This window comes from Eumetopias jubatus, unplaced genomic scaffold (genome assembly GCF_037043125.1).
Source record: "Eumetopias jubatus isolate StellerSeaLion01/CBP00866 unplaced genomic scaffold, mEumJub1_p1.0 scaffold_16, whole genome shotgun sequence".
Classification (NCBI taxonomy): domain Eukaryota; kingdom Metazoa; phylum Chordata; class Mammalia; order Carnivora; family Otariidae; genus Eumetopias; species Eumetopias jubatus.
Genome location: NW_028274822.1, coordinates 58,037,350 through 58,063,832, shown reverse-complemented (window position 1 = coordinate 58,063,832; position 26,483 = coordinate 58,037,350). Strand labels below are relative to the sequence as shown.

Here is a 26,483-nt window from a genome sequence, read left to right as displayed (position 1 = left end):
ATTAAAGATATCTCTCCAATGTTGCTGCTCTGGTAACCTGTACTGTGAAGGGGGTAGGAGCACACAGACTAGAACTCTCACTCATGCTCAGGTCCTCCAGTGCAAACTGATACAACATGCCTACTTCCTAATGCAGGAGGATCTTAAGCTCCTGAATTATAAGTATTTGCAGTATCTCATTCAATTCCATGAGTCTGATTTTCATACACGCCAAAGTGTTAATCTGAACACAATGGGTCAGTCGGGGTGAGGTTTGTATCCTTGACAATGGGGATGAAAAATACAAAAACGCTACCTCTGATAAAAGACATAACTCACAAAGGTATAATACCTGATATTCTGGTGGTGAACTGATTTGTTGCTGGAGGTCCAAACCCCTTAGCTGTGCTAGCTCGGATGGTGAAGGAGTAAGTGGTCCCCGGATACAGTCCGAAGAACAGAAAATGGGTTTCATTCCCCAGTTTTGAAACTCTTCCACTTTGATTGGATAAGTCTATTTCGGGGTCAAAGGAACTGACTGCTTTGTAGGTGATCTGCAAGAGAATAAGAATTCGATAAAATACCTGAAGCAGGTGGACCGGGATCACATCTTTATCCAATAAACCCCTGTGATGTATGCACTGTCAGATGCTTTATGATAAGCTCCTCTACTCACTCAGACTCTTCAAATCCTGGATCCAGTGAAGGGGTGCAGGAACTCAGCCAAAACTGCTATGAGTTATTACTTTTATAGACAGAGGAACTGAAAGCCAGTAGATTAGAACAGAAAGGATGAGTTCAGGTTTAAGCTAATACCTTGAAGTTGTTTGCTTTCAAAATATCACTTTGGAAAACTACATTACAGTTGGCTTAAAACGACATCACAAAATATACAACTAGCTCAAACAGATAAGGACCATACAAGGGTAAGGACTCATCTCTCATCCAGGGGCCAGTTTGATTCTGCACTGAATACGATTATTGTCTTCTGGAAACAAGGGCACTTTTAAATGTTTTCACCAATGTGGGCAAAGATATCTGCTCTCAACAATAAATCCTAGACACGTGTCAGGAGCTCTTGATGGTATGACCATGGTGCTCATGACGGGTCATTATTACTTCTTTTCTTCAGAGCAACGCTGTCCGATAGAACTTTCTGTCATGATGGAAATGTTCTATTCTGCACTCTTATGGTAGCCACCAGCCAAAACTGGTGACAGAGCACTTGAAATGTGGCTAGTGAGACTGAGGACCTGAGCATTTTATTTAATTTAATTTTCATTAACTAAAATTTAAATGTAAATCACTGCGTGACTAGGAGCTGCCATTTCAGGGAATGCCACTCTAGAAGGCTCTCATATGTTGCCACATAACAGGTGTTTAAAGCACATTGGACGCATCTGGAATGTGTGAAAATAAATATATCATAGGTGTCTTGAAATTTGCCCTTTCAAATGACTTTTTTAAAGAATGTCACCATAAGTAGTTCATCAACTATTCACGAACACGCATTTTAGTGGTGATTACGAACTTCTACTGGTTGTAATGACATGATTTTTAAATGTGGCATATTCAAAAGTTTTAAATTGCAAAACTGAGCACTTTTCTTGCTTTTAAATAGGTAAACTTACTTATAATTTATGTGCATGAACACTAACACTGTTATTATACGAAGTGATAATTGACATTCTTTCTTCTTATATTTATACCATGTCATTATAATTAGGGAGACCTCTCTGAAAGAATATTTAGATTGAATCATCTAAGTTTGGCAAGAAAATGTTTGCTGTATATATTAATTACTAGAGTGCATGCCACTCTCAGAGTTAGGCAGCATATCTGTCGTTAATCCTCTAGCCGATTTCCCTCACAAGGTTTCTCTGAGTCAAGAGACAAGATAGTGTCTCCCACCAGCTGCTCTGGGAGGGACTTCAGCATTGGCACCACTGTGTGCTTAGTTGTTTATCAGTCCTTGTTCTGACACTTCTAGAGAAAAGGGTGGTTCAAAGACGGTAGATCTAAATTGTGGTGGCATATCTGCTCCCCAAAGTTTATTCATTCATTCATTCATTCATTCATTCACCCATTCTAAACACATTCATTGCATGCCTCCAGTGAACCAAGCACTGGGCCCTGAGCTGGGATCTCACATGGTGGGTGAGACATGGTACCTGTCCTGGAGGAGGTAATAGTCTGGTGGAGAAGTAGAGATGCAATTCAGCAGCTGTGATACAGTCATACGTAAATGAGAATGAGCACTGCCTGCCAGAGCTAGGTACAGCTCCTTGTTCGTTCTGTTGCCTTACTAAAAACTCTAATGGGACACAATTGTATAGGAGACAAAGTCCAAACTTCCTACCTTTGGATTTAAGACCTGCTTACATCTTCTCCAAACTCATCTCTGAATACTTAACACAGTGACATTATATTACCTTCTGCCCTGGTCCAGGGATAAAGATTTTCTGTACCACAAACACTGGGCTTTTCTGACACTGCTTTGGCTCATAAACGTTCACCAGTCTGGACGGTGATAGCACTATCTGTGCCCCACTTTCTCTCCCTGCTCAGATTCATTCATTCCATTCAAATATTGATGGAGTGAACACTGACACCATGAGCACCGTGGTCAGTGGGTGGACAGAGGCCCTGACTGCAGGTATTTAAGAATCTGGACTGCAGTGGGTGGAGCTGGGAGAGATGCAGGAAGTAAATTAATAATTTTAAAATGCTAAAATTCAGTTGATGAAACAAACACGGTGTTAAGACAAAGAATATTGTAGACAGAGAGGGATACGTGCTTGACCACTGGGAATGGTTGCGGAAGGGGCCACTGAGGGGATGACAGTTAATTTGAGGAGACCTGAACTTTGGGAGAGCCAGCCATGCCAAGAGTTTGGGAAAGAACAGCATGAACCAAGGCCATGAAGCAGGAGCATTTTGTACACGGTTAGTGGACAGAAAGAAGGCCTGTGTGACTGTGGCTCAGCAAGCAAGGTGAGTGTCGTCCCTCGACCAGGGGCTGGGGGAGTGGGCAAGGGCCATTCCATGCAGTGCTCTGTACCCTAAGAAGCATGGATGCATACAAGGGGGAGTCTTGGAATATTCTGAAGTATGAAAACCAAATTATCTAATTTCCCTTATGAAAAGACCAGGTTAGCTGCCAGGGGAAGAAGTGGTTTGTTGGATGGAAACAGTAAGGGGAGGGAGGGAGGTCACTGGGAACTACCACAGAGACCACAGGGGGAAGCTTCAGCACCTCTGACAGTGCTGTGTTGGGACTAAGGTTAGCACGGTGAAGAGAGCCGTAAATGAAAAGAACTGGCATATTCGAGAGTTAAAATGGACAGAAGTCGGTGATCAATTGAATATGGGGGAAAAGATGGAGGAATCAAGGATAGGTTCCATATTTGGGGCTTAAGCAAAAGATGGCCCCGCTTACTGAACGGGATGGAATGAATGAGGGGAAGTGAACTGCTGGCTTATAGACACAGAGTGCATGGTATCAAGCTGGGATTTGAGAGGTATGGCCAAGAAATAGAGATGTGGGGGTGATCGGCATTGAAATATTATGGTTTAGGAATGGATGAGGTTGCTGGGGAAAGGATTTCAGAGAGAACAGTGACATTTAATATAACCAGTGGTGGAGGAGGAGATCAACAAACGAATCAGAAAAGCCAACAGAGAGAGCTGTCATGGAAATCAAAAGAAAGAAAAGGAAAAAAGTGTCTGAAGAAGGAAATGCTTTCAAAGATGCCAGGAGTTCAGGTGAGATTGGAACAAAACGTGTCTGTCCGCCATGTCTGAAGTCAGAGTTCCCATTTTACTTCTCTGTAAAGCTTCCAAAATGTGGCCCAACGATCACTGGCTCAGCTGAATGCCCAATGTTGTGACTGAGTTCATACAGTTCATTTGGCGATACATCATGGAGCGCTGTGAAAGCTCTTGCATAGTCTTTTTTTTTTTTTTAAGATTTTACTTATTTATTTGACAGAGAGGCACAGCAAGAGAAGGAACACAAGCAGCGGGAGTGGGAGAGGGAGAAGCAGGCTCCCCGATGAGCAGGGAGCCCAATGTGGGGTCCGATGCAGGACTCAACCCCCGGACCCTGGGATCATGACCTGAGCCGAAGGCAGATGCTTAACTGACTGAGCCACCCAGGCACCCCTCTCTCGTAGTCTTAAATCATGCTTTCAATATGCCAAAGGAAGTGGAACTTTTCACGTAATTTTATCTTCTTTCTGAGGAGTGACCGATGTCTTACTCTTCTTTCTGATCCCACAGTGATCAGTACATATTTGGCACTCAGTATATATTTTCCCCAAAAGACTCCCAGGAAGAAGAGGTGTGCACATGTGCTTACACAAATGCTCACACTACAGCAAGTAGGATGTTGCTGCACCTGCACTGACTATACAGCAGAAAGCAAATGCCTGAGCAAAGGACCTGTTGCTCCACGGGGGCCGATGGGTTGGTATTCATCTATTGCCATGGTCATGCAGGATAAGCTAGACGGGGGCCCTGTCATGGGTCTTTCAGTCACAGCCCTCTGAGAATTTGCTAATCAACAGATCCTCTCTCCCAGACCCATAAAAATGCACATACACACTAATGCATGCACTCTTAAAAATTATGGACCCTTTTCCTCACTATTTTTTTTAAGATTTTATTTATTTACTTGAGATAGAGCAAGATCGAGAGAGAGAGAGCACAGAGGAAGAGTGAGAGCACAGAGGCAGAGGGAGAAGCAGGCTCCCCACTGAGCAGGGAGCCCAATGTGGGGCTCGATCCCAGGACCCTGGGATCATGATCTGAGCTGAAGGCAGACGCTTAACCGACTGAGCCACCCAGGCGCCCCTTCCTCACTATTTTTTAAAGAATTTATTTGAGAGAGAGAGTGTGAGAGTGTGTGTATGTGTTGGAGGGGGAGGGACAGAGGGAGAGAGAGAGAAAATCTCAAGCAAACTCCATGCTGAGCACGAAGCCGGATGTGGAGCTCAATCTCACAACCCTGAGATCATGACCTGAGACAAACCAAGAGTTGGACACTAAAGAGACTGAGCTGCCCAAGCGCCCCCCTCTCCCTCACTTCTAACAAATCCCTAACAAGCAAGTTTGTTGTATAGACGCAGACACAAAATGTCAGAAAAGTCACTGATCCCTGTCAAAGCCAGCCCTGGGAGTTTGAATACCAGGAATAAAAAACCCAGCTCCTCAGGAATAGGAGCAATCCACTCTAGAATCCACTGCCCTTCGGAGAGTGGATGCTCCATCTATATGTATCTGAGCAGTTGTTCATAGAGGTGAAAAACACCTTTATGCTCACACCCAAATGTACCATGTCTTTTTGGCATTTATTTTTTCATTTGTTCATTCAGTGCATGTTTATTAAGAGCCTATTAAGTGCCAGGCTGTAGTAAAGCAGCAGGAAACTCTCAGAAGGAAAGTTTGGGACTGCTTCCATGCTTGCAGTGTATCTCTGGCTGAGGGCCAAGGCAATTTTGATGCAGCCTACATGAGGAACACTGACGGGGCGCTGGGGTGGCTCAGTCCTTAAGCGTCTGCCTTCGGCTCAGGTCATGATCCCAGAGTCTTGGGATCGAGTCCCACATGGGGCTCCCTGCTTAATGGGGAGTCTACTTCTCCCTCTCCCTCTGCCCCTCTCACCCCCTACTTGTTCTCTCTTTCTCTCTCTCTCTCAAATAAATAAATAAAATCTTAAAAATAAAAAGAACACTGACGTTCCACATTGGAGTTTGCAGTTTTATGGGATGTCGCAAGTCCAAAGCGAACTGACATGAGAATGACATAAGCGGGGGCCACATGTAGGTAAGATGGGGTCAATATTGGATGACTTCTGATTCATACGTAGGTGCCTGAAATTATCTCAAGTTACCTTCCCCTCCTCTATTTACAGTCTCAAGTTCTGAACTAAAAGATTCATAGAGAACCAAAAATAGAATAACATGCAATTTTTGGCCAGGAGGGGATAAAAAAATCCTCTAGGGAGTGTGAGTTGATTGGAATTTCAGCCAGTGTTAAATACAGTCCTTTAATGGAGAGCCACGCAATTGGAAGAATGAATAATAAAATCTGATTTCCGGGGAGGAAAGAACCTAGGATACTTCAGAGAACAGTACAATATTTGGATGAAAAACTGAAAGAGAAGCAGAAGTCCCACAGGAGGAGAGAGGAGGGGAGAGCATGAGGAGGAAAGAAGTTAATAAGCAAAAGCAGGTGGTGTGATCGTTGAGAAGGTTTTCAGAGAAAAGAAAATTCCATATATGTAGCTCATTAAATTCCAGGAGAAAAATAGTGGGAGATGCAGTAATAAATGAGAATTGGAATTAGATCATGGCAGGCCTTGAATAATGAAATGAAACTTCTTGACATGGACCTTAAATTCTACTTCTTTCTACACTCTTACCTATCTCAGTCAGTAGTGATTAGTTGAGCCCAGTTATCCAGGCCTGGGATCTTGAGGTATCTTCAACTGCTGAATACCCCCATCAGTTGACAAATCCAGACCATTCTACTTTGCTACGTGCCCACACAACACTGCACTTTATACTCCTCACACATTAAAGTGATTTGCTTTTGGTACTTATTTCATTCTATTGTTAGTTGCTGTTAGGACTGTTACTTCTAATAGAGAAGGGACAGTATCTTTTATATTTCTGTCTTCTCCCACTACCTTACACACACACACACACACACACACATACTCTCTCTCTCTCTCCACACACACACACACAGTTTTTACTTAAATCCCAGTTAGTGAACATACAGTGTAATACGAGTTTCAGGTGTACAATAGAGTGATTCAACACTTCCATACATCACCCAGTGCTCATGATGACAAGTGTACTCCTTAATCCCCATCAGCTATTTCATCCATCTACCCTACCCAACTCCCTTCTGGTAACCATCAGTTTGTTCTCTATAGTTAAGAGTCTCTTTCCTGGTTTGCCTCTTTCTCTCTCTCTTTTATATATACATATATATATATATTTTTTTCTTTCTTTTTTTCTTTTTGTTCCCAAAGCTTGTTGTTGGGAACATGACCAGGAGTCTGGAGTTTACTTACTAGGCAATCAAAAGCCATATAAAGTTAGTGAGGTACAATGAAAATACTTGGACATATATATATCCCTCTGTATTTGGGAGTATTATTGACTGATAAACTTCTAGAAATAGGCTTGATATGCAATGTTTAAAATTTGATAGGATCCCCCAAATTGCCTACATGAGAGATGCAAAATGTATGTTCCCATCAACAGTCTATACACATGTGCATTTCCCCATGTCACTGCTTAACACTTGATCTCATACAAACTTAAACTTCTTGTAGCGCTTGCTTTATTTCATTTCTGAATCATTAGTAAGGTAGGATAGGTATCTCTTCACGTGCTTAAATGCTACTTGGATTTTTTTTTCCCTATGAATTGCCTCCTCTTATTCTTTGTCTAGTTTTTCTAATGGAATGCTTTGTCCATTTCTTAGCAATCTCTATCAAGTCTGTTTATTGTGGTCAACAACCCATCCACTGTTATAAATTTTGAAAATAATTTCCTCAAGTCTTCTGTCTGTATTTAGACTTTCCTACTGCTATCTTTTGTTGTTCAGAAGTTTAAATTCTTATATAAGTAAATCTGTCAATTTTTTAAAATATAACTTCCAGATTTTATGTCAAGCTTAGTAAGATACATTACAGAAATACCTTCCTTATTTTTCTTATAGTGTTCTGGTAGTTTAACTTTTGTGTTTAGAACGTGAAACCATTTGGTATTTTTTTTTCTTTTATGATGTGAGGTAGGTGTCTTAATGGCATATTATTCTTTTTTTTTTTAATTTTATTTATTTATTTGAGAGAGAGAGAATGAGAGACAGAGAGCACGAGAGGGAAGAGGGTCAGAGGGAGAAGCAGACCCCCCGCTGAGCAGAGAGCCCGATGTGGGACTCGATCCTGAGACTCCAGGATCATGACCTGAGCCGAAGGCAGTCGCTTAACCAACTGAGCCACCCAGGCGCCCCAATGGCATATTATTCTTGTAAAAAATGCTGGGTTTGCTAATATTTATTAAATTTTATCGATCTCTATTCATAAATGAACTTGCACTGTAATTTCTACCTTGTAAAATTTTGGAAGGTCATGCACCCAGTTGTTAACAGTTATTACCTCTGAAAAGTGAAATTGGGAAGCAAGGATATTATTTTGAATACTTCTGTACTTAAAATATTCTTTCAGAGAGCGATATTACATTTCTATTTTAATAAAATAAAAATTTTGATCGCTGTTGAGGAAGGCTGTATTTATCAGTCTAGGTTTTAGGCAAATGACTCTGATAAAAATAAAGGGCTGATCGAGAAGTAAAGGGACAGGAAGGGCTAGAGCCTGAACAAAGGTGGGGAGAGCAGAAAGAAAAGGCTAGTTCAAGAAGGCTGAAGATGGTTGTTAGGGGAATCAAAAGGAGAGGCAAAGACTAAGATCAGAAGAATGCTTCAGTGCTATCAACTGCCATGACTCCTGGCAGAAAATGATGATGTCAGCATTGTCCAGTCACTGATGGTTTGGTGTATTTCCTAAGACGTAAAGAGAGCCTGAAAATAACCTGAACCCATAGTGTATTCATTTACAACATCTACAGCATTCAACCTGTTTTCTCTTCTCTCCTGCAAAAATGATCCAACTGCGCTCCCTGCCCTAAAGAAACACCTGTATCATTTGTTACTAAGTTTTTCTCCAATCATGATAATTTACCTCACCTTCCAGTTTTTACCTATAATCAAATGTGTTTCTATGAAAAAACATACTGTCCCTAAGGTTCCTGCTTTTTTTGAGGGGGCAACTGTCCTATTTCCTTAGCGTGATGTCAGTACCCAGAGACTGTGGTCCTCTGGAGGGGACCAAGTTGGGCTGAACATCGGTCCTTGGCTCCAGGAGAAAGCTGTGCCTATCACTGACTCTCACACAGGCTGGGCACAGCATACAGTGCATCTTAGCTGAAGAAGAGCTCCGTCCTAAGACCCCACCTAAGGCCTATTTTTTTTTTTTTTTAAGATTTTATTTATTTGAGAGAGAGAGACACAGCGAGAGAGGAATACAAGCAGAGGGAGTAAGAGAGGGAGACGCAGGCTTCCCGCAGGGCGGGGAGCCTGATGCCGGGCTCGATCCCAGGACCCTGGGATAACAACCTGAGCCGAAGGCAGACGCTTAACGACTGAGCCACCCAGGCGCCCCCCCACCTAAGGCCTATTTTGAGAACAGAAACCCCCCTTCCTACTTCTGGAAAACATGGGGGAAAGAGAAAGATCTGGTGGCCAGAAAACTTGTATTTAATCAGTGAAGCCTGATTCACACATTTAACATTTTCCCTTTGGTACCTAGAAAAATAAACCAACCTGCTCTCCTTACCTATATCTGATTTTTAAAACCCTGATTTATGGCACATTCAGGTATCCCCAATTATAGCAGCATTTAGATCAGTGTTCAACTGGGAGACCCTGGCTGCTGAATTCACAGAGATAATGGATTCTTCTTTTGAATGGTTATTCCTATTGTTTTCATGCTAACGTTACTTATTACACAAAGATGTATATTCAGCGGCATCAAGAAGAATGAATCTAGCTATTATTTTCTGTCTGTCTAGATATCAATATGTGGTTTTTAGGACAGATGGACTTATTTCTTGGAACTTAACACTGGTTCAAAGGCTGTTATCTTTTCTAGTAAAATATTGTTATTCTTAGGTAAGAATCTCCAAAAGTGAGACCAGAAAATGGTCTTGGGCCCAACAATATTAACTAAAAATTCTGATCACTGAGAAAAAATATGAACTTGTTTCATTATAATACTTAGCTCTTTCAAAGCTGAGCCACAGATTTTTGTAATACTGAGTTCTTTTACAATGAAGCAGCCCAATGAACAGCATCAATAACTTAACATGAAAATCAACTTTTTTTTCTCTTTTCTCTTACTTTGTTTAGCTTTCAATTAAAAACATTATTTTTTGCATTTCAATACCAATTTTCAAAAGATATAAGGAAACATAAATGTGAGGCTAGTTGGGTCAGGGAAGGGTTTACTGGTGATTACTGTCTGACAGCTAATTTGCTCAGGCTTTTGTCAGTGGTTCTGAAAGGTATTCAAGCAGAGGTTCCATAGGAGGAATTGCCGTGATTTTTAGAAACCTAACAACATATAATTTTGTTAAATTTGCATTCAAATAAATGCTTGCTTAAAAAAAATGCACCTGCTTGTTTCTATGACAATAGGCACAGTGAAATGATGCTCATACAGATGTGATGCTGTCACCCCGTTACTGCTGTTATTTTTTTCCTTGAACAATTCATCAAATTCTTCTCTGCTCTCTATCACTCAACCATTTGGTATGCCTCAGTAGACAAAACTATGTCAAGGAAGTCTAAAGGATGTTTTGCTAATACTAAGAAACCAAAAGACATTATTCTATTGTTATCCCTGAGACAATGTCTATTGACTTTGCTAACTGGATAATCAGCATTCTTCTATAATTCAGTAGTAAATTATTTTGTAGCTAGCAAGAATAGGATCATGTGGTTGCCTCCTAATCAATGTACACTTCAAAATACTTACTGTTTTTATTACAAGTGATTTTTTGTTTTGTCTTTACATATAATAACATATAGTCTAGAAATATCCAAATCATTATAAATGTATATCCTGAAATGATACATAATTGAAAAACTCAGGATTTTTTTTTTTGCTTCTATGCAGTAACCATTGTTAACTGTCACAGGTATTAAACTTCATAGAAAACATGAGGCCATTATGCATTTTTAAATACTAGACAGTCTAGCTTTCACAGAAATTATAATGAAAAATTAAATCCACTAATAAATGTATATACTACCTCATATAAAGTGATGACACCATATGTTTGAATTGGTTCTCGCCACTGAAGAAATATCTTCTCTTCAAAAGTACTTCCTTGGATAGATTCAGTAGGAACAGCACCTGGCACTAGAAGGGGGAAAAAAAAAAAAAAAAAATCAAGAAATGTTTGAGAGACCCCACCCAAATTAGATTTTTCTAGACATGTTAGGTTTTTCACTCTCAATTGAGACGTAAGATTTAATAGTCCATAGATAAACTCAGTTTTCTTTTAAAAAATCTGAAATTTAAAACCATTTTCGGCATGGAGCACTGGGCGTTATACAAAAATAATGAATCATGGAACACTACATCAAAATCTAATGATGTTCTGTATGGTGACTAACATAACATAATAAAATAAAATAAAATTATAAAATAAATAAATAAAAAATAAAACCATTTTGGCTACACTGTCCTTATAAAGAAAATACTCTCATCACTTTTTTCTTTAAAGTTCAAATCAATTAGATGAAGCCCAGTAATCACCTTTTAAATGAACTTTTATGTTCTTCAGAAATAAAGAAAGATACAGATAAATAAGAATGCCCACACATTGCTTGTGGGAACAGAAACGGGTACAGCCACTTTGGAAAATAATTTGGTAGTATTTAGTAAAGCTAAAGAGGCATGTATCATATGAGCCAATAACCCTACCTCCAGGTATATTTCCTAGTAATATTCTTGCATGTATGTACCAGGAGACATATAGTAAGATGTCAACATAGCATTTTTTAATAAAAATAATAATGTGGGGACAAACTGAATGGTTTAATAAATTGTTATAGTCACACAATATAACACACAAAAGACTGAGTATAAATGACGGCTATATACATTATCATGGATGAATTTTATGTTTTTATATATTTTACAGTTATAATATTGAGTGACAAAATTATGTGAAAGAAAAATAGATATGAACTATTGTACTGATATTTAATATATCTGCTAAAAATACACACAAAATAGGTGTTCTAAAAAGATGTGATATAGATGTAATAATGAATATTTTAAAAATTAATTTATTTATTAATGATACAAAAGACTTTGGGAATTTTTATGCCAGTTTTTAAAAACCTGAAATATGCAACACCTTTTGACTAGTTTTCAAATAAATCTTACTGACATAAGGGAAGGGGGAAATTTACCTGCTAATTTTCTATAAAATAACATTTAGTGTTATTTTAAAAATATTGTTTAATCTCATTTTCACGTAAACTCAGTTTTTGCATATGCATTATATCATACACAATTTAGTGTATTAGTGTGTCTATTCTATTTAAAAACTAATATATCCGTAGTGTTTATACATATATTTGAAGGTACATGATCAAATTTCTTGGTGAGGGTATGGGTAATCAAAAAGTAGTTGGAGAGGACTCACATTTCTCAAAATTTACTACAAAGCTACAGCATCAAGACAGTGTGGTGCTGACATAAAGATAAACATACAGATTAGTGTAGCAGAATTGAGAGTACAACCTACATTTGCAGTCAATTGATTTTCATTAAGGGGACAGGAAAATTTAATGGGGAGATGATAATCTTTTCAACAAACGGTGCTGGGACAACTGGATATCCACATGTGAAAAAATGAAGTTGGATTCTTACCTCACACCATATATGAAGTTTATATCAAAACCGATTTAAGAGCTAAATGTAAGAGCTAAAACTACAAAACTCTTAGAATAAAACATAGGCGTGGGCGCCTGGGTGGCTCAGTTGGTTAAGCGACTGCCTTAGGCTCAGGTCATGATCAGGGAGTCCCAGGATCGAGTCCCGCATCAGGCTCCCTGCTCAGTGGGGAGTCTGCTTCTCCCTCTGACCCTCTTCCCTTTCATGCTCTCTCTCTATCATTCTCTCTCAATAGATAAAAAAATAAATAAATAAAAATCTTAAAAAAAAAAACAAAACAGGCGTGAACCTTCATGACCTTGGATTAGGCAATAGTTTCTTGGACATGACACCAAAAGCAAAAGCAGTAACAAAAAAAATACAGATAAACTGTACATCATCAAAATGAAAAGCTTTGCACTTCAAAGGGTACTATCAAGAAAGTGAAAAGATAACACAAAGAATAGGAGAAAAGTTTTGCAAATCATATATCTCACAAGAGATACCTTAAATACATAAAGAACTACAAAAACCCAATGAGAAAACAAAAAATCCGATTAAAAATAGGCAAAGGGTCTGTATAAACAGTTCTCCAAAAAAGATAAACAAAGGGCCAATAAGCACATGAAAAGATGTTCAACATATCCACCTAGCAGGAAAATGCAAATCAAAACCACAGTGAGATAGCACTTCACACCACTAAAATGGCCATAGTCCGAAGGCAGATAATAAGTACCGGTGAGAATGTGGAGAATTGAAACTCTCATACACTATTGGAGGGAATATAAAAATCCTACAGCTCCTATGAACACAGTCTAGCAGCTCTCCAAATAGATACATATTGATACATTTACCATGTGAATTCCACTCCTAGGTACACACCAAGAGAATCGAAAACATATACTACTCAAAATTCTACACAAATACTAATATAAAATTATATATGAATATTAATATAAGCATTTTAATAATAGCCCCAAAGTGGAAACAACCCAAATGTTCAACTCATGAATGGATAAACATATCTCAATAAATTTAGAAAAGGGAGTTGGAGAATTTTTAGATTGTGAGAGGGTATGGATAGTCCTTTAAGGTTTGGTAAGATCTCCACAGGCTGGAAAGAGTGCCTAGAATTGCAAAAGGATACTCACAGGTAGTACACATTTTTTTAGTTAAGGGGCTACTGGTAGATGTAAGATTTTATAGTTATTTTGAATACAGCTCAGTACTGCTTGGCAGAAAAAAAATTACTGATTCAGATGGGAGGCCTGGGTTCCGATTTAAGACTTCTCAGTAATTAAACTGTGTAGTTTGGGCAATTCACTGAACCTCCTTGGGTCTCAGTTGCCTCATATTTAAAATGAGGAACTTGGATTAAGTTCATCTTTACCATCCAAACTCTAAATAATATATAAATATGAAAATAATTGTTTATCTTAAGCTGAAGGAATTGATGTGAAACTACATAAAGTGAAGAAAACCAAGGTATTTATGAAGTTATAACACTGAGGAGTTCTAAGAAAATTCAGATTCCAGGGTCTGAGATGGAAATATTCATCAGTCAGAAGCTGAACTAAAATTGGCCATGCCAGAGAAAACTCTAGTCTTTTCCTCTTGAGCCTGAAAGTGTTTATTATGATATCACCATCAGTTTTCTCACAGTAGCAAGATAAATATGAGTGGCTCTATTATTTTGAGATGATATTCACTAATTGAAAATACTTATTAATCTTCATGCAGATGTAAAGAGGTAAAGACAAAAAATATATCTGATTTCATTCAGTTACTCTAAATCATAGTGAAATAAAATGGGAAATAGTCAAAATTATGTTGAACAGAGGTCATCTTATAAGGGTAAACTTATTAAAATGTCCTTGGAGATCCTGTAATTGATCGCCCTGTGGAAATGTTAACAAGAAAACCTAACTGGGGTATGGATATATATATATGTATATATATGTGTGTATATATATACATATATACATATATATGTGTGTATATATATATATATATGCACAAGCAGACAAAGTAAACTAAAATAAAATACTGGAAGAGTTAAATAAATTAGGGATAACAGTACCTCAAAGGAACTTAGGTCTACTACCTATTTTTAAAAGTTCTTAGAAGTTCAGTATTTGGGACAGATAAGCTTTAGTTTCTTTATCATTATTTTTAAAGATTTATTTATTTTAGAGAGAGAGAGAGTGCATGCAAAGGGAAAGGGCCAGAGGAAGAGGGAGAGAGAGAATCTCAAGCAGACTCCCGGCTGAGCATGGAGCCCAACGCAGGTCTCAGTCTCATGACCCTGAGATCATGACCTGAGCTGAAACCAAGATTCAGATGCTTAACCGAATGAGCTACCCAGGCACCCTGATAAGCTTTAGTTTCTAAGTTTGTGGAATTGAGCCCTATTCTTTCTTGTGATACCTTTAACAGTAATAAAAAGAGTTTTTTCCACACACTTTCTCAAGAAACAATATTCAACAGAAATATTATACCACAGTAAAACTCACAATGTTCAATGAATTATAGCCTTTTATAATGGTAGATACATAAAGTGACCCCATCATTCTTTTCTCTTCAAACTCGGTATTGACAATTATTCTATTTTTCTCTTTCTTTTCTCTCTTTTTGAAGACTTTGTTGTTGTTGTTGTTGTTAGGAAATATACCTTGAAATAAAAGTTCTTCTAATTAACTGGATGCCAGTGTGCAATGAAAACAACAGGTTTTCGGGGTTTTTTTGGAATTGAGCCAAAGAAATTTTAATGAACTATTTTCAAACGAAGAAAAAGGTTGAAGCAATATATGTACTTCTATGAAAAAAACTAAACCTATTTATAACTTTGACAAAATATATATATATATTTTTTTTTTTTTTTGCTGAGACAGAAAACAAGATCTACAATTTGAAAATCCTCTACCCTCGGAAGCTGTTCTGTTTGGTTGTTCAAGTCATTTCTATCTCATTATCATTATAGCCTTCTCCTTTGTTTTTCGTTTTTTTTTCTTGTTTTTATTTATTTATTTATTTATTTATTTATATTTTTAATTATATTAATCACCATACCTTACATCATTAGTTTTTGATGTAGTGTTTCATGATTCATTGTTTTCGTATAACACCCAGTGCTCCATTCAGTACATGCCCTCTTTAAAACCCATCACCCCCACCCCCTCCCCTCTAGAGCCCTCAGTTTGTTTCTCAGAGTCCATAGTCTCTCATGGTTCATCTCCCCCTCCAATTTCCCCCCCTTCATTTTTCCCTTCCTACTATCTTCTTTTTTTTTTTTTTTAACATATAATGTATTATTTGTTTCAGAGGTACAGGTCTGTGATTCAACAGTCTTACACAATTCACAGCGCTCACCATAGACACTGGGGAAAACAATAGGTTTTTATTTGGAAGTCATGCATGATCCAGCTTCTGGGACTAGCAAGACAATTTAAACAAACCAAAAGATAAGTTATTCTGATCTCATGTTTTGACAGAACTTAACAGAACTCCTAGCTCATTCCTTTCTCAATTTGAAACCCAAAAGTGGTGACGGGGTTTATGTATGTGGGTTTGTGAGCAAGACATACTTGCTTATCTCTAGAAACGACTACATGTCATCTCCCCCTCTCATTGATTAAAACATTACTATTGATTAAAACATGAATGATTATCAACAAACTTTACTGTTTTATCTAAGGACTAAAAATACTTTTGAGTGTTTTATTACCTACTCAGTATCATGCCTGGTGATACAGAGGAATAGAAGGCTTCTTCTCTCTAGTTTATAGTTTAGAGAAAAAAGATTATATGTAACAAAGACAGGTCAAGGAAAGGTGAGTTGACCTTTGAATCATTGAGTTGCTTTGAATCATTGAGTGATTCAGTGATTTGCTTTGAATCATTACAACAATAATAATGACCACTTATTAGAGTCCTCCACCCGCATCACTACAAACAGCTCTCTATGTAAATTTCCTCTAACTCTAATATGGTTGAGAACTGTTACTATTCTCACTTCTCAGATGACCGAACTAAAGCCCAGAGATTTAAAGATTCTAATCAGGTGCAAAGGAGGTCAGAAGGATGTAAGAGTTGGAGGCAGCTCTTTGAAGGACCTGAAGGCTGAGGAGCTCTTTGAAGGGCAGCAGAGGAGATGGAAGTGAGAGGCAGCCAGGTGGAAGGCAGGAGGCGGAGGAGAGCAGACCTTGAGCAAGAGCCTGGAATGGAAGGAGCATGGCCTACGGCACTGATGTTGGGGTGACATCTTTGCAGAACGAGCTGCACTGGAGGAAAAGTCACTAGTTCTAGAGAATGAGCCAGGAATACAGAAAACCTTGAAAGTCAAAATTTAAATTAAGTCATTGAAAGCTCTGTGGAGAGAGTGACACAATGCAGATGTATTTTATTTTATTGTTAAATTTTGCTTAAATTCAAGTAGAACTAACTTACAGTGTTATATTAGTTTTAGGTGAACAATACAATGATTCAACAATTCTATATACATTTCCCGGTGCTCATCAGGGTAAGTGTACTTTTAATCCCTTTTATCTATTTCACCCATCCCCCACCCAGCTCCCCTCTGGTGACCACCAGTTTGTTCTCTGTATGTATGTATGTATGTATGTATTTTTTTAAAGATTTTATTTATTTATTTGACAGAGAGAGACACAGCAAGAGAGGAAACACAAGCAGGGGGAGTGGGAGAGGGAGAAGCAGGCCTCCCGTGGAGCAGGGAGCCCGATGCGGGGCTCAATCCCAGGACCCGGGGATCATGACCTGAGCCGAAGGCAGACATCTAATGACTGAGCCACCCAGGCACCTCTGTTCTCTGTATTTAAGAGTCTGGTTTATGGTTTGTCTCTTTTTCTCTTCTTTTGTTCATTTGTTTGTTTCTTAAATTCCGCATATGAATGATACCATATGGTGTTTGTTTTTCTCTAACTTATTTCACTTCACATTACACCCTCTATGCCCAGCCATGCCATGTGGCAAGATTTCATTCTATTTTACAGCTGAGTAATATTCCATATATTATCCACCTATAAGTGGACACTTGGGTTGCTTCCATATCTTGATTATTATAAATAATGCTGCAATAAAAATAGGGGTGCACATATCTTTTTGAATTAGTGTTTTCATTTTGGGGGGTTAAATACTCAGTAGTAGAATAACTGGATCTTACAGTAATTCTATTTTTAATGTCTTGAGGAGCCTCCATGCTGTTTTCCACAGTGGCTGCATCAATTTATATCCCCACCAACAGTGCACGAGGGTTCCTTTTTCTCTACATCCTCACCAACGCTTGTTTCTTGTGTTTTAGATTTTAGCCATTCTGACAGGTGTGAGGTGATATTTCACTGTAGTTTTTAATTTGCATTTCCCTGATGATGAGTGATGTTGAGCATCTTTTCATGTGTCTGTTGGCCATCTGGATGTCTTCTTTGGAAAAATGTCTATTCAGGTCTTTTGCCCATTTCTTAACTGGATTATTTGTTTTTTTGGTACTGAGTTGTATAAGTTCTTTATATATTTTGAATATTAACCCCTTATCATATATATCATTTGCAAATATCTCCCCCCCATTCAGTAGGTTGCCTTTTTTTATCGTTTCCTTTGTTGTGCAGAAGTTTTTTATTTTGATATAGTCCCCAAAGTTTAATTTTGCTTTTATTTCCCTTGCCAGAGGAGACATACCTAGAAACTGTTTCTATAATTGATGTCAAAGAGAGAGGACTCAAATAAATAAAATCAGAAACAAAGGAGAACTAACAACAAACACCATAGAGATGCAATTGTATTTTACAGATTCATTTTGTGGGTGAGTAGGCAATATTAAAATGGGGAAGCTGGAACCACCAAGGAAGGTGAGAAATTTCAGCATGAAATAATGAGGATCTGTATACAGGTAGTGGAAATTGAGAGAAAAGCACACTCTAAAATTTTGGGAGTAGAAACAGCAGGAGTTAGAACCAAAGGAAGCAGAGAAATGTGGGGTGCAGGGGGGAAAGAGTCAGAGTTAACCCATTGACAATGTTGGCACTTTCTTCTCACTTTTAGGAGAGAGGAGGAAGAACTGGAAGAAACACAGACAGGGCTTCTAGCGCGGCCTGATTGGGTGACCTGTAACAAACTAATACTCCTTACAAAAATAACTGCAGTCAGAAAACTATTTGAGAGCAACCAGCACAGGTAGGTTGTGGGGCTACAGAAAAGAGAAGAGAATCTGTAGGGTGAGCTCCTCATTTACCCTAGCTGTTCCCACGTTTTCCTTCCACAACAACATGAATGTGTCGTATAGGTAATAAACACTCAAAAATACTTCGTCAGCTCTTTCAATGGTACAATACAGAGTTGTTGTAAACATTTAGTGCATGTTATAATCAATAATCAAGGATCATGGCATAATCAGCTGCATAAGAAAAAAAAAGTGTAACATCTCTTTTTCCCAGGAATAAGTAAGTATATTCATTTGATGGGCTTCTCAAGTTCTTTGCCACTTATTCTGATGCCTGGCAAATAAACTGTAGGTCAAATATATGATGCACTATCACTGTATTTTATGTGCCATATGCACATGTAATTGTACGTGGGTGTCCCCTGTATAATCAATGTACAAGCTCATCTATATCCATGCTATGGGATTCAAGGTATAATTTTACTATTTTAAATTATTTCAGAGGTTTATTGCAATTGTGTATTTGCTTTTTTTGATGAGTTGCTGGTGACACGCATTGTCTCTTTGTTAAATCCTTGTTTACTGAGGTAGTATCCAATTACAATATTGTTCCTATGGGAAAGTGTTATCTATTATATGGCCACCAACCTAATGAGGTAATTTCTCAGCACTGTGCTGAAAAGCAAGGACAGCCTCTATTTTGCGCTGAATTTTTATCTGAACTAGAAGTATGTTTCAGAATACCATTTCAATAAATTTAAATAAGCATTTCATATAAATAATACCCAAGCAGTAACTCTTAAGTCCAACATGATAATAAAACTTGAATGAAGAACTACTTAGGGCAATATAGAATAATTATATATAGAAAGGTAACTCTATAACTCATAAGGAATTAAACTTCTACATCTTTCTTCCTTTACCTCTTTAAATCCATGCTTACATTCTCAGAAGCACATTTATATTATTCAACAGAGTAACTAGCTCCTTCATTTTCATTATAGAGATCTCAATTTAAAAGAAGTAAAAGCTGCTTTTCTGATGGCATATATATTTCATACAAACATATCATTTAAAAGTACTCACAATCTTCATCCGTCTGTATTATGAGTTCTTGACTCTCCTTCCGTCCCTCAGGATTCATGAGGATGAGTTTCACACTGACATTGGTATATGGTGATAGGTTAGTGATCGTATGTTGAGGGTGTGAATTATCTGTGTCCCAGCTTACTTCTTCTCGCACTTGCTCCTGTCCTCCGACTTGGTAACAGTAGTGGACTGTGAGATTATAACTATGGCAGCGAGTTACGTTATATCCAAATGGCTCCCAGCGGATAGTGATTTGTCGAGATTTGACTTCTACCACTTCCAGTTTTCTTGGACCACGCATGGGATCTAATATAGAAAAGAAGGAACAAGAAAACACAAGAGAAATGAATTATAAGAATTCTGGTGAAGCCCAGATGTCACAGATGGTTCTCCTTATCCCCCGTGTCTGGTCTCCTCTTCTTCCATGATAATGAAATCCCTAAATCTTAGCTGGGCATAACAACACCCAGACTAGAATTTTCACGGTCTTCTGCAGTGAGATATGGCCATATGCCTAAGTTCTGTTGACTGGCATACAAGATGAGAACAAGAACAGTTTCTGGGAGGAGTCCTTAAAAAGAAGGGCTCACCATCTTTTTTCCTTCTTCCTGCCCATTAGGTGGATTGAGGATAGGAGGTCTTTTGCTCATGCTGCCATGATGGACCATGAAGCACTCAAACATTAACCATTCAAAGCAATGATGAAGGAGTCAGAGTTCCTGATAATCACCGAGTTACCATACTATCCCTGAACTGTCTACTTCCAAAATTTTCATTAGAGAGAAACACAGTGCTTTTATTTAAGGCTCTTTTCCTCTGAGGCTTTGATACATGAAGCCAATCTTAATGCTCATTGATAAATATATTTTATCTTTTTAAATTAATTTATAATTATGTAATTGGAAAACATAAGAGAAACAGCTTGAGAATTCAGCATGAAATAATATAATGATTAGAGAGCATAAACTTCTGAGCAGGACTCCAGGCCTTTTCAGAGTTTAGATTTGTATAGAATTTCATGCAATTACTGCTCCTTCCTATCCCTGACAATGTCTTAGTATTATTCTTGAGCCCAAGCTCCAGATACAGAGTTTCAAGCTTAGAAATTTAAATGACATGCGGGGAATATAAGTATTTTAAATGATTTAAAAGAAAGAATATATACAGAGACAGCTTAAATGTCTTTATGAAATGATGATGAAAATACAATAATACTAAATACATAGCATTTACTGAGCACTTACTATGTGCTATACACTTTTCTAATAAGTTTACCTTTCATGGGTTTGTGGAGAATCTAATCCTAAATGTTCTGTTTTGGAAAACCCATATACTTACTCCGTATATTCTGATTTTTTGTTTTCCTTAATTGTGGTCATCAGACATGAATGTAAAGAGATCTCCAATTGGTAACGGAAAGTCAGCATGAAAACTTGAGATATAATAGCTACCATTTACTGTGTGTGCACTTATTATGTGTAACTTGCTTTATATGTAGTCTCTATTACTCAAAACAATCCTGTGAACCAAGTACCATTCTTCCCAGTACATAGATAAAAAAATTGCAGCCTAGGTTGGTTCAAGAACTTAGTTCAAGGCTGGATTGTGGCTATGAATTCATACCTGTCTGACAATGAGACATGTTGCTTTAACTCTCTACTGCAGTGTCTCTACCAAAGTAAAAGAAAATCAGATAAAAAGAAATTGGCATGTTCAATATACCCCAAACTCTACCTAAAACATGATCAAAGAATGTAAAATATAATAAAGATTGCAGGTGTTTAATCTTGGAACACAAGTGCTGTGAAGACTCTTTTTCTTCTCTAATGCCACAGAAGAGGGATCTATGCCATGTTCCCAGCTAAGCTTTGGCAGACAACCCTACCTATACTTTGTGGCTACTGGAAATTTGTCTGGACTGTTACTGAAGTTCATTTCTTGATTTCCATTTGTGCATAAATTCCTTGTTTGCTCCATTATTTAGGACCTAGGGAGAACCTAGAACTACTCCCTTTCCTGTGACCTCCAACAAATGAAAACATTTCAAATGAAATAATGCTTTGGTTTTATATATGCAAGATGGGATTTATCTGCCAGATATCTGCTCAAACCATAAAATGAGGTTAATAATAATCATTCATGCTACTCCATACTGTAGTAAGTCTAGGAACCAAGGACGAGTAAGACAAAAACTCCCCCAGGGCATCTTGAGTGGAATTCCCATGGAATGTTCCTTACTACTAAAGCAATTTTTTTATATTTAAATTACTAGTGTTAGGAGAAATATCATAAATAAGTTATTTAGGAATAACTTGAAGGGTTTTTTTTTTGAGTCTAGTGACTTTTTACAATGTAAAGGAAATGTCTAATTTTATATAATGCTTCATTAGTTGAATGTTTACAAAAACTTTTAATAAGCTCCAGATTCCTTATACAAAAACAGATTTACATGCATCTCTTTGCTACTTTCCTTATTAATCACAGGTATCCATTAGAAGTGTTCTAAAGCATTTTTCCAAGGTTTTCATCAATTTTACTTACTAATAAAATGACTAAATGTTTCAGATACTAGTTTAAACAATGCTGTTCTAACTTAATTTTGATAGAAAACTACTTTCTACTGCATAAATAAGCCTGCATCAATTCAGCACTTCTTAGTCAAGAAAATACACACATGAATGAAGTTCCAGGATTAAAAAACCAAGAGTTCTGTTTACTGTTCAAGTTTTCTTGAAATGTATGCTAGATTCCTCTCTGTTAATACCTCTAAAAATTCTATCATGCTAAAATTGTTTCAAAGTTTACATAAATTTGCCAAGTAAAATAGTTAAGCATAGCACGAAACAACCGTATCTATGACCAAGTTTCCAGAGTCCCTACTGTCAAGAGTGGTAATTAGCAGACTAGAGATAGAGGCTGTATGAGGTCTAAATCTTAGATGAAAAGAGGCTTGTGCTCACTGGCTTGCATCTTCAAGATCCTGGCTAACCAAAACAAAATATCTTACAGAAGCTGTTATAAACAGAGTATCTCCATTTATGTTCTTTGTGGGCCTTTGCCTAGGGTATAGTGCTGTTGCGTCTCCTACTATGTCCAAATCAAAATGGCAGGGTCAAATCATATCAACAGGGGGCAGGGATGAGAGGCACTTTGACTATCATTTTATCCCAATCATTCCATGACTTCTTCCATTGGTCAAAAGCCTAAGAGAGAAGCTGAATCAATACCACGACACAGGCAACACAGTCTACCTTAGATGGAGAGCTGTCATTTATCTCGCCAGGGCCAGAAGGGAAGAGTTAGTTAAGCGCAATGGGAAAATGACGTCTGATAACATAACTGAATGCCGTGAACTGCCAAGTACCTGTGATAACATCCCCCTTTGAGGGTCGTGTTGATAGGCGAAGTATAATGACTCAGGGAATCTGAAAATCCTTTCAACTCATCCCAAGCAAATGGCCTGATTTCACTGCTTTTTCCCTTCTCTTTTGCTATTCTGCAAACTGAGCTCTGATCCAGAAATGGTTTATAATGGTTACATCTTAAGTTAGTGTTTTATAGTAACTTTATCTTCAATGTTTCTGCTGGAACCATTTCTATTAGCGTGCCACTAAGTGTGAATGAGGCATTCCACAGGGACATTTACTCTAGTGAGTTATACTGATGATCTCTGCAGACTTTGAAGGGCATTGTTGTAGAAATATATCACACTGGAGGCAATAAATGGCAACTTCATAACCAGAAATGTGTAATTTCAGTCGGCTAATTACAACTCATACTGCATTTCTAGGAGCAGAGTGTGAGCACTGCCAAAAAAACTTGGAATATATTACTACCATTATATGTGCACAAAATAAATCTCTTAGGGTTAGATAACAGGGTGATTAATTATATTCACAGGACCACTCGTTGTCGGGTATTTGCTTCTTTCTCCTCAGAATCCTAGAGATGCTACTGGATATGAGTCACTTCCAAGGCCATTTGTCTTCACACTCATACCCTTGGCCCTCACTGGAATAGGTCTCATGACAGGCCCCACTGGAATGAATCATGAGGCCAGCCGGCCCAGTCTGGGCCCATTGACTCATGACAAGAGACTAGAACGGCCTCCCTAAGGAGCGCAATGTCTTGTCGTGCCTGAAGCTTAGTCAGGGAGTTCTTACCGCTTCCTGGGCTGGTGGCAGCATTTTTCATTCTGTTCTGTTTCTGCCAGTTCCAGCCAGGTTTCCTGCAGAGAAGTCTGACAGTCGCAGTACTCACCTGAGGGACCAGCAAGCCCAGTTCTAGCCTCTGGCACTTTAGCATCCTATTTAATCAGTGATCCTGCTTCTTCTACACTCAGTCCTGTTTTCCTATGAATAAGGGCAGAAACTGACTGGTAGGATCAATTTCCATTGCAGGTTCAATTCACAGCTCATTTCTCTGGAACTCTGCTCTTTACTTCTATTACTACTATGGCGCTTTTTCAGAAACTCAATTTCAGAACCTGTGAGCGATATTTGGGTGTAATTTTAGGATCCTGCCATTGATCATCAAAAACACAGATTACAACCAATGCTCCTGCTAACAGGTTTGTCTTTCCTCCCTTTTCATGAACTATCAAGAGGTCTATTACAATAAAAGGAATCAGAACCAGAATGGCCTGGTGGGCCCCCTTTGGCACCTTTAGCTACTCTATTTCTGCCTCATCAGTCACACAAAAGGAGACAAAATAATATTGCAATAGCTTTCTTTACTCATCAGTTAAATCAGAGCAAATACCTTATTAATTACTGTTATGTTGGCTTACCCAATCATTCCATATTCCTAAGCAGCAAGGATTCCAGGCACGTGGCACTGTTTTCAAGTGACACAGCTGTAATTTTTGGATTAGCCAATGTTTCCCAGAGTTTAAAAAGTGCCCTTTGTCAGTGAGGCTAGATCATGATCTGGGCCAAAGAGTCAGATAGTGCCACCCAGGTGCCCCCAGGATAATATTTTTTAAACAATTTTTTTTAGTTTAATGTTAAGTAAAGTTTGTTGAAAGGGGAGTAGAAAAAAGAAGCAGTGAACATTTTACTGTTGATAACTTATAAAGTAAAGAAATGTAGGCATTGACAAAGTCCTCAATGGCAATGACATCTGTCATATTTCAGTCTGCCTGAATTGGTTAACTGCACAAAATAAGGCTAGAAGTCACACAATGGTTGAAAGATGTTATTCTGGTAAATGTAAAATGTTCTTTTCATTGGTGTTAATTTAAGGTCTTTGAAAATTGTTGAAGGTCTTTGAAATTTTAAGTAATAAAACCTTTGAAACACACTGAAAAGTACCAAATAAAGCAATCACCTGTGTACCTACTAATATCAAATGTTAACATTTTTTGTTTTGCTTCAGTTTTTATTAAAGAAATAAAATGTTACTGATATCAATTCTTTCCACTTTAATGTAAGCAATCCCAAGGTTATTATGTTTCATCCCCAGACATTTTTTATACTTTTATTACATATATCTGGGATGCTTATAATTTTACATAAATGCCACCATTCTCTGCAACTTGGAATTCATTCCCTGTTAGTCAAGTTGAAAAATATAAATCTAGTTATCATTTTAACTGATGCATAGAATTCCATTAAACAAATAAACCACAGTTTACTTATACATTCCTGCACTGATTGAGTCTACTTTTTCTCTAGTACAAGCCATGTACAAGGAGCATCGCTGCATATATATCCCTTAGCCAGTTTCCCTTGGGTGAACATAAAATGGGGGACTGTTGGCTTGTAGAGTTTGCGTGTCTTCAAGTGTACCAGATAATGTCAAATTGCTCTCCAAAGGGAAAACAACATTCAGATGGTCCTTTCCCCCAATGAGATTCTATTTCAAGACTATAAATCTAAAACCAGCTCCTGAGGAGAGATCTTGAATTATTGGTACTGGTTCCAATAAAATGTAAATAAGCAAAATCTAATCTAGGACCGTTTTATGAACTGTGTCATTTGACATAACCTTTGAAATGGAAATTTACATACAGAAATATTTTTCTTTGGCTATAGTGTTTGACAAGTGTTTATGTTAGGAATCTCTCCCAATTACTATTCATTATATCATATATCTTTAAAAATAAAAAATTCAAATTCATCAAATAGAGAATTAGATAAGTTAATAAATTGATGGATAATATATTCCTAAAATAATCATTAAGTTTTCTGATTACATCAAAATGGCATATCATTTACTATGAAGGACTCTCCTACTTCAACAAAACTAGATCCAGCATAACATATAAATATATCTTATATATTTATCTATATTTTAATATATATTATATTTTATATTTATATCATACACTTATAAATATTATATATCTATGTATATATACATAGATATATTTTATTGCACAGACCATGATGTAACTCCAGGGACACGTAACATCATGTTCCTTGTCTAAAATAAAATAAAATGATAGGATTGCAGACCTCAGCTCTGCAATCTAAAGAATAATCCTTGGGACTGGGGCAGCAGAGGGAAGCTAAACCTCTAGCTCAAGGTTAATCTCAGATACTTGGAAGGAGCTAAAGCATCCATAGTCAATACTGCCTCTTGGATCCCAAGAAACACAAACACAAATCTTCTCTGAACAAAATCATCCTTAAATTAGGTCTCCTGTTTTCAGAGATTAAGACCAGCCAGATATGAGCTCATTAGCAGAGATCACCAAAAACCCCCAGAAATATA

At 37.7% G+C, this 26,483-nt stretch overlaps 1 protein-coding gene across 1 annotated transcript in view; it reads right to left on the bottom strand.

Annotated features, from left to right (window-relative positions):
* The window catches only part of PTPRM (protein tyrosine phosphatase receptor type M), an 824,025-nt gene that overhangs the window by 300,663 nt on the left and 496,879 nt on the right, over positions 1-26,483 (bottom strand). Inside the window, exons 8-10 of the mRNA XM_028123955.2 lie at positions 19,764-20,072; positions 10,869-10,978; positions 332-533 (exon numbers count right to left, since the gene is read on the bottom strand). Of these exons, the coding sequence (XP_027979756.1) occupies positions 332-533; positions 10,869-10,978; positions 19,764-20,072 (621 nt within the window). The remainder of the gene's footprint in view (positions 1-331; positions 534-10,868; positions 10,979-19,763; positions 20,073-26,483) is intronic.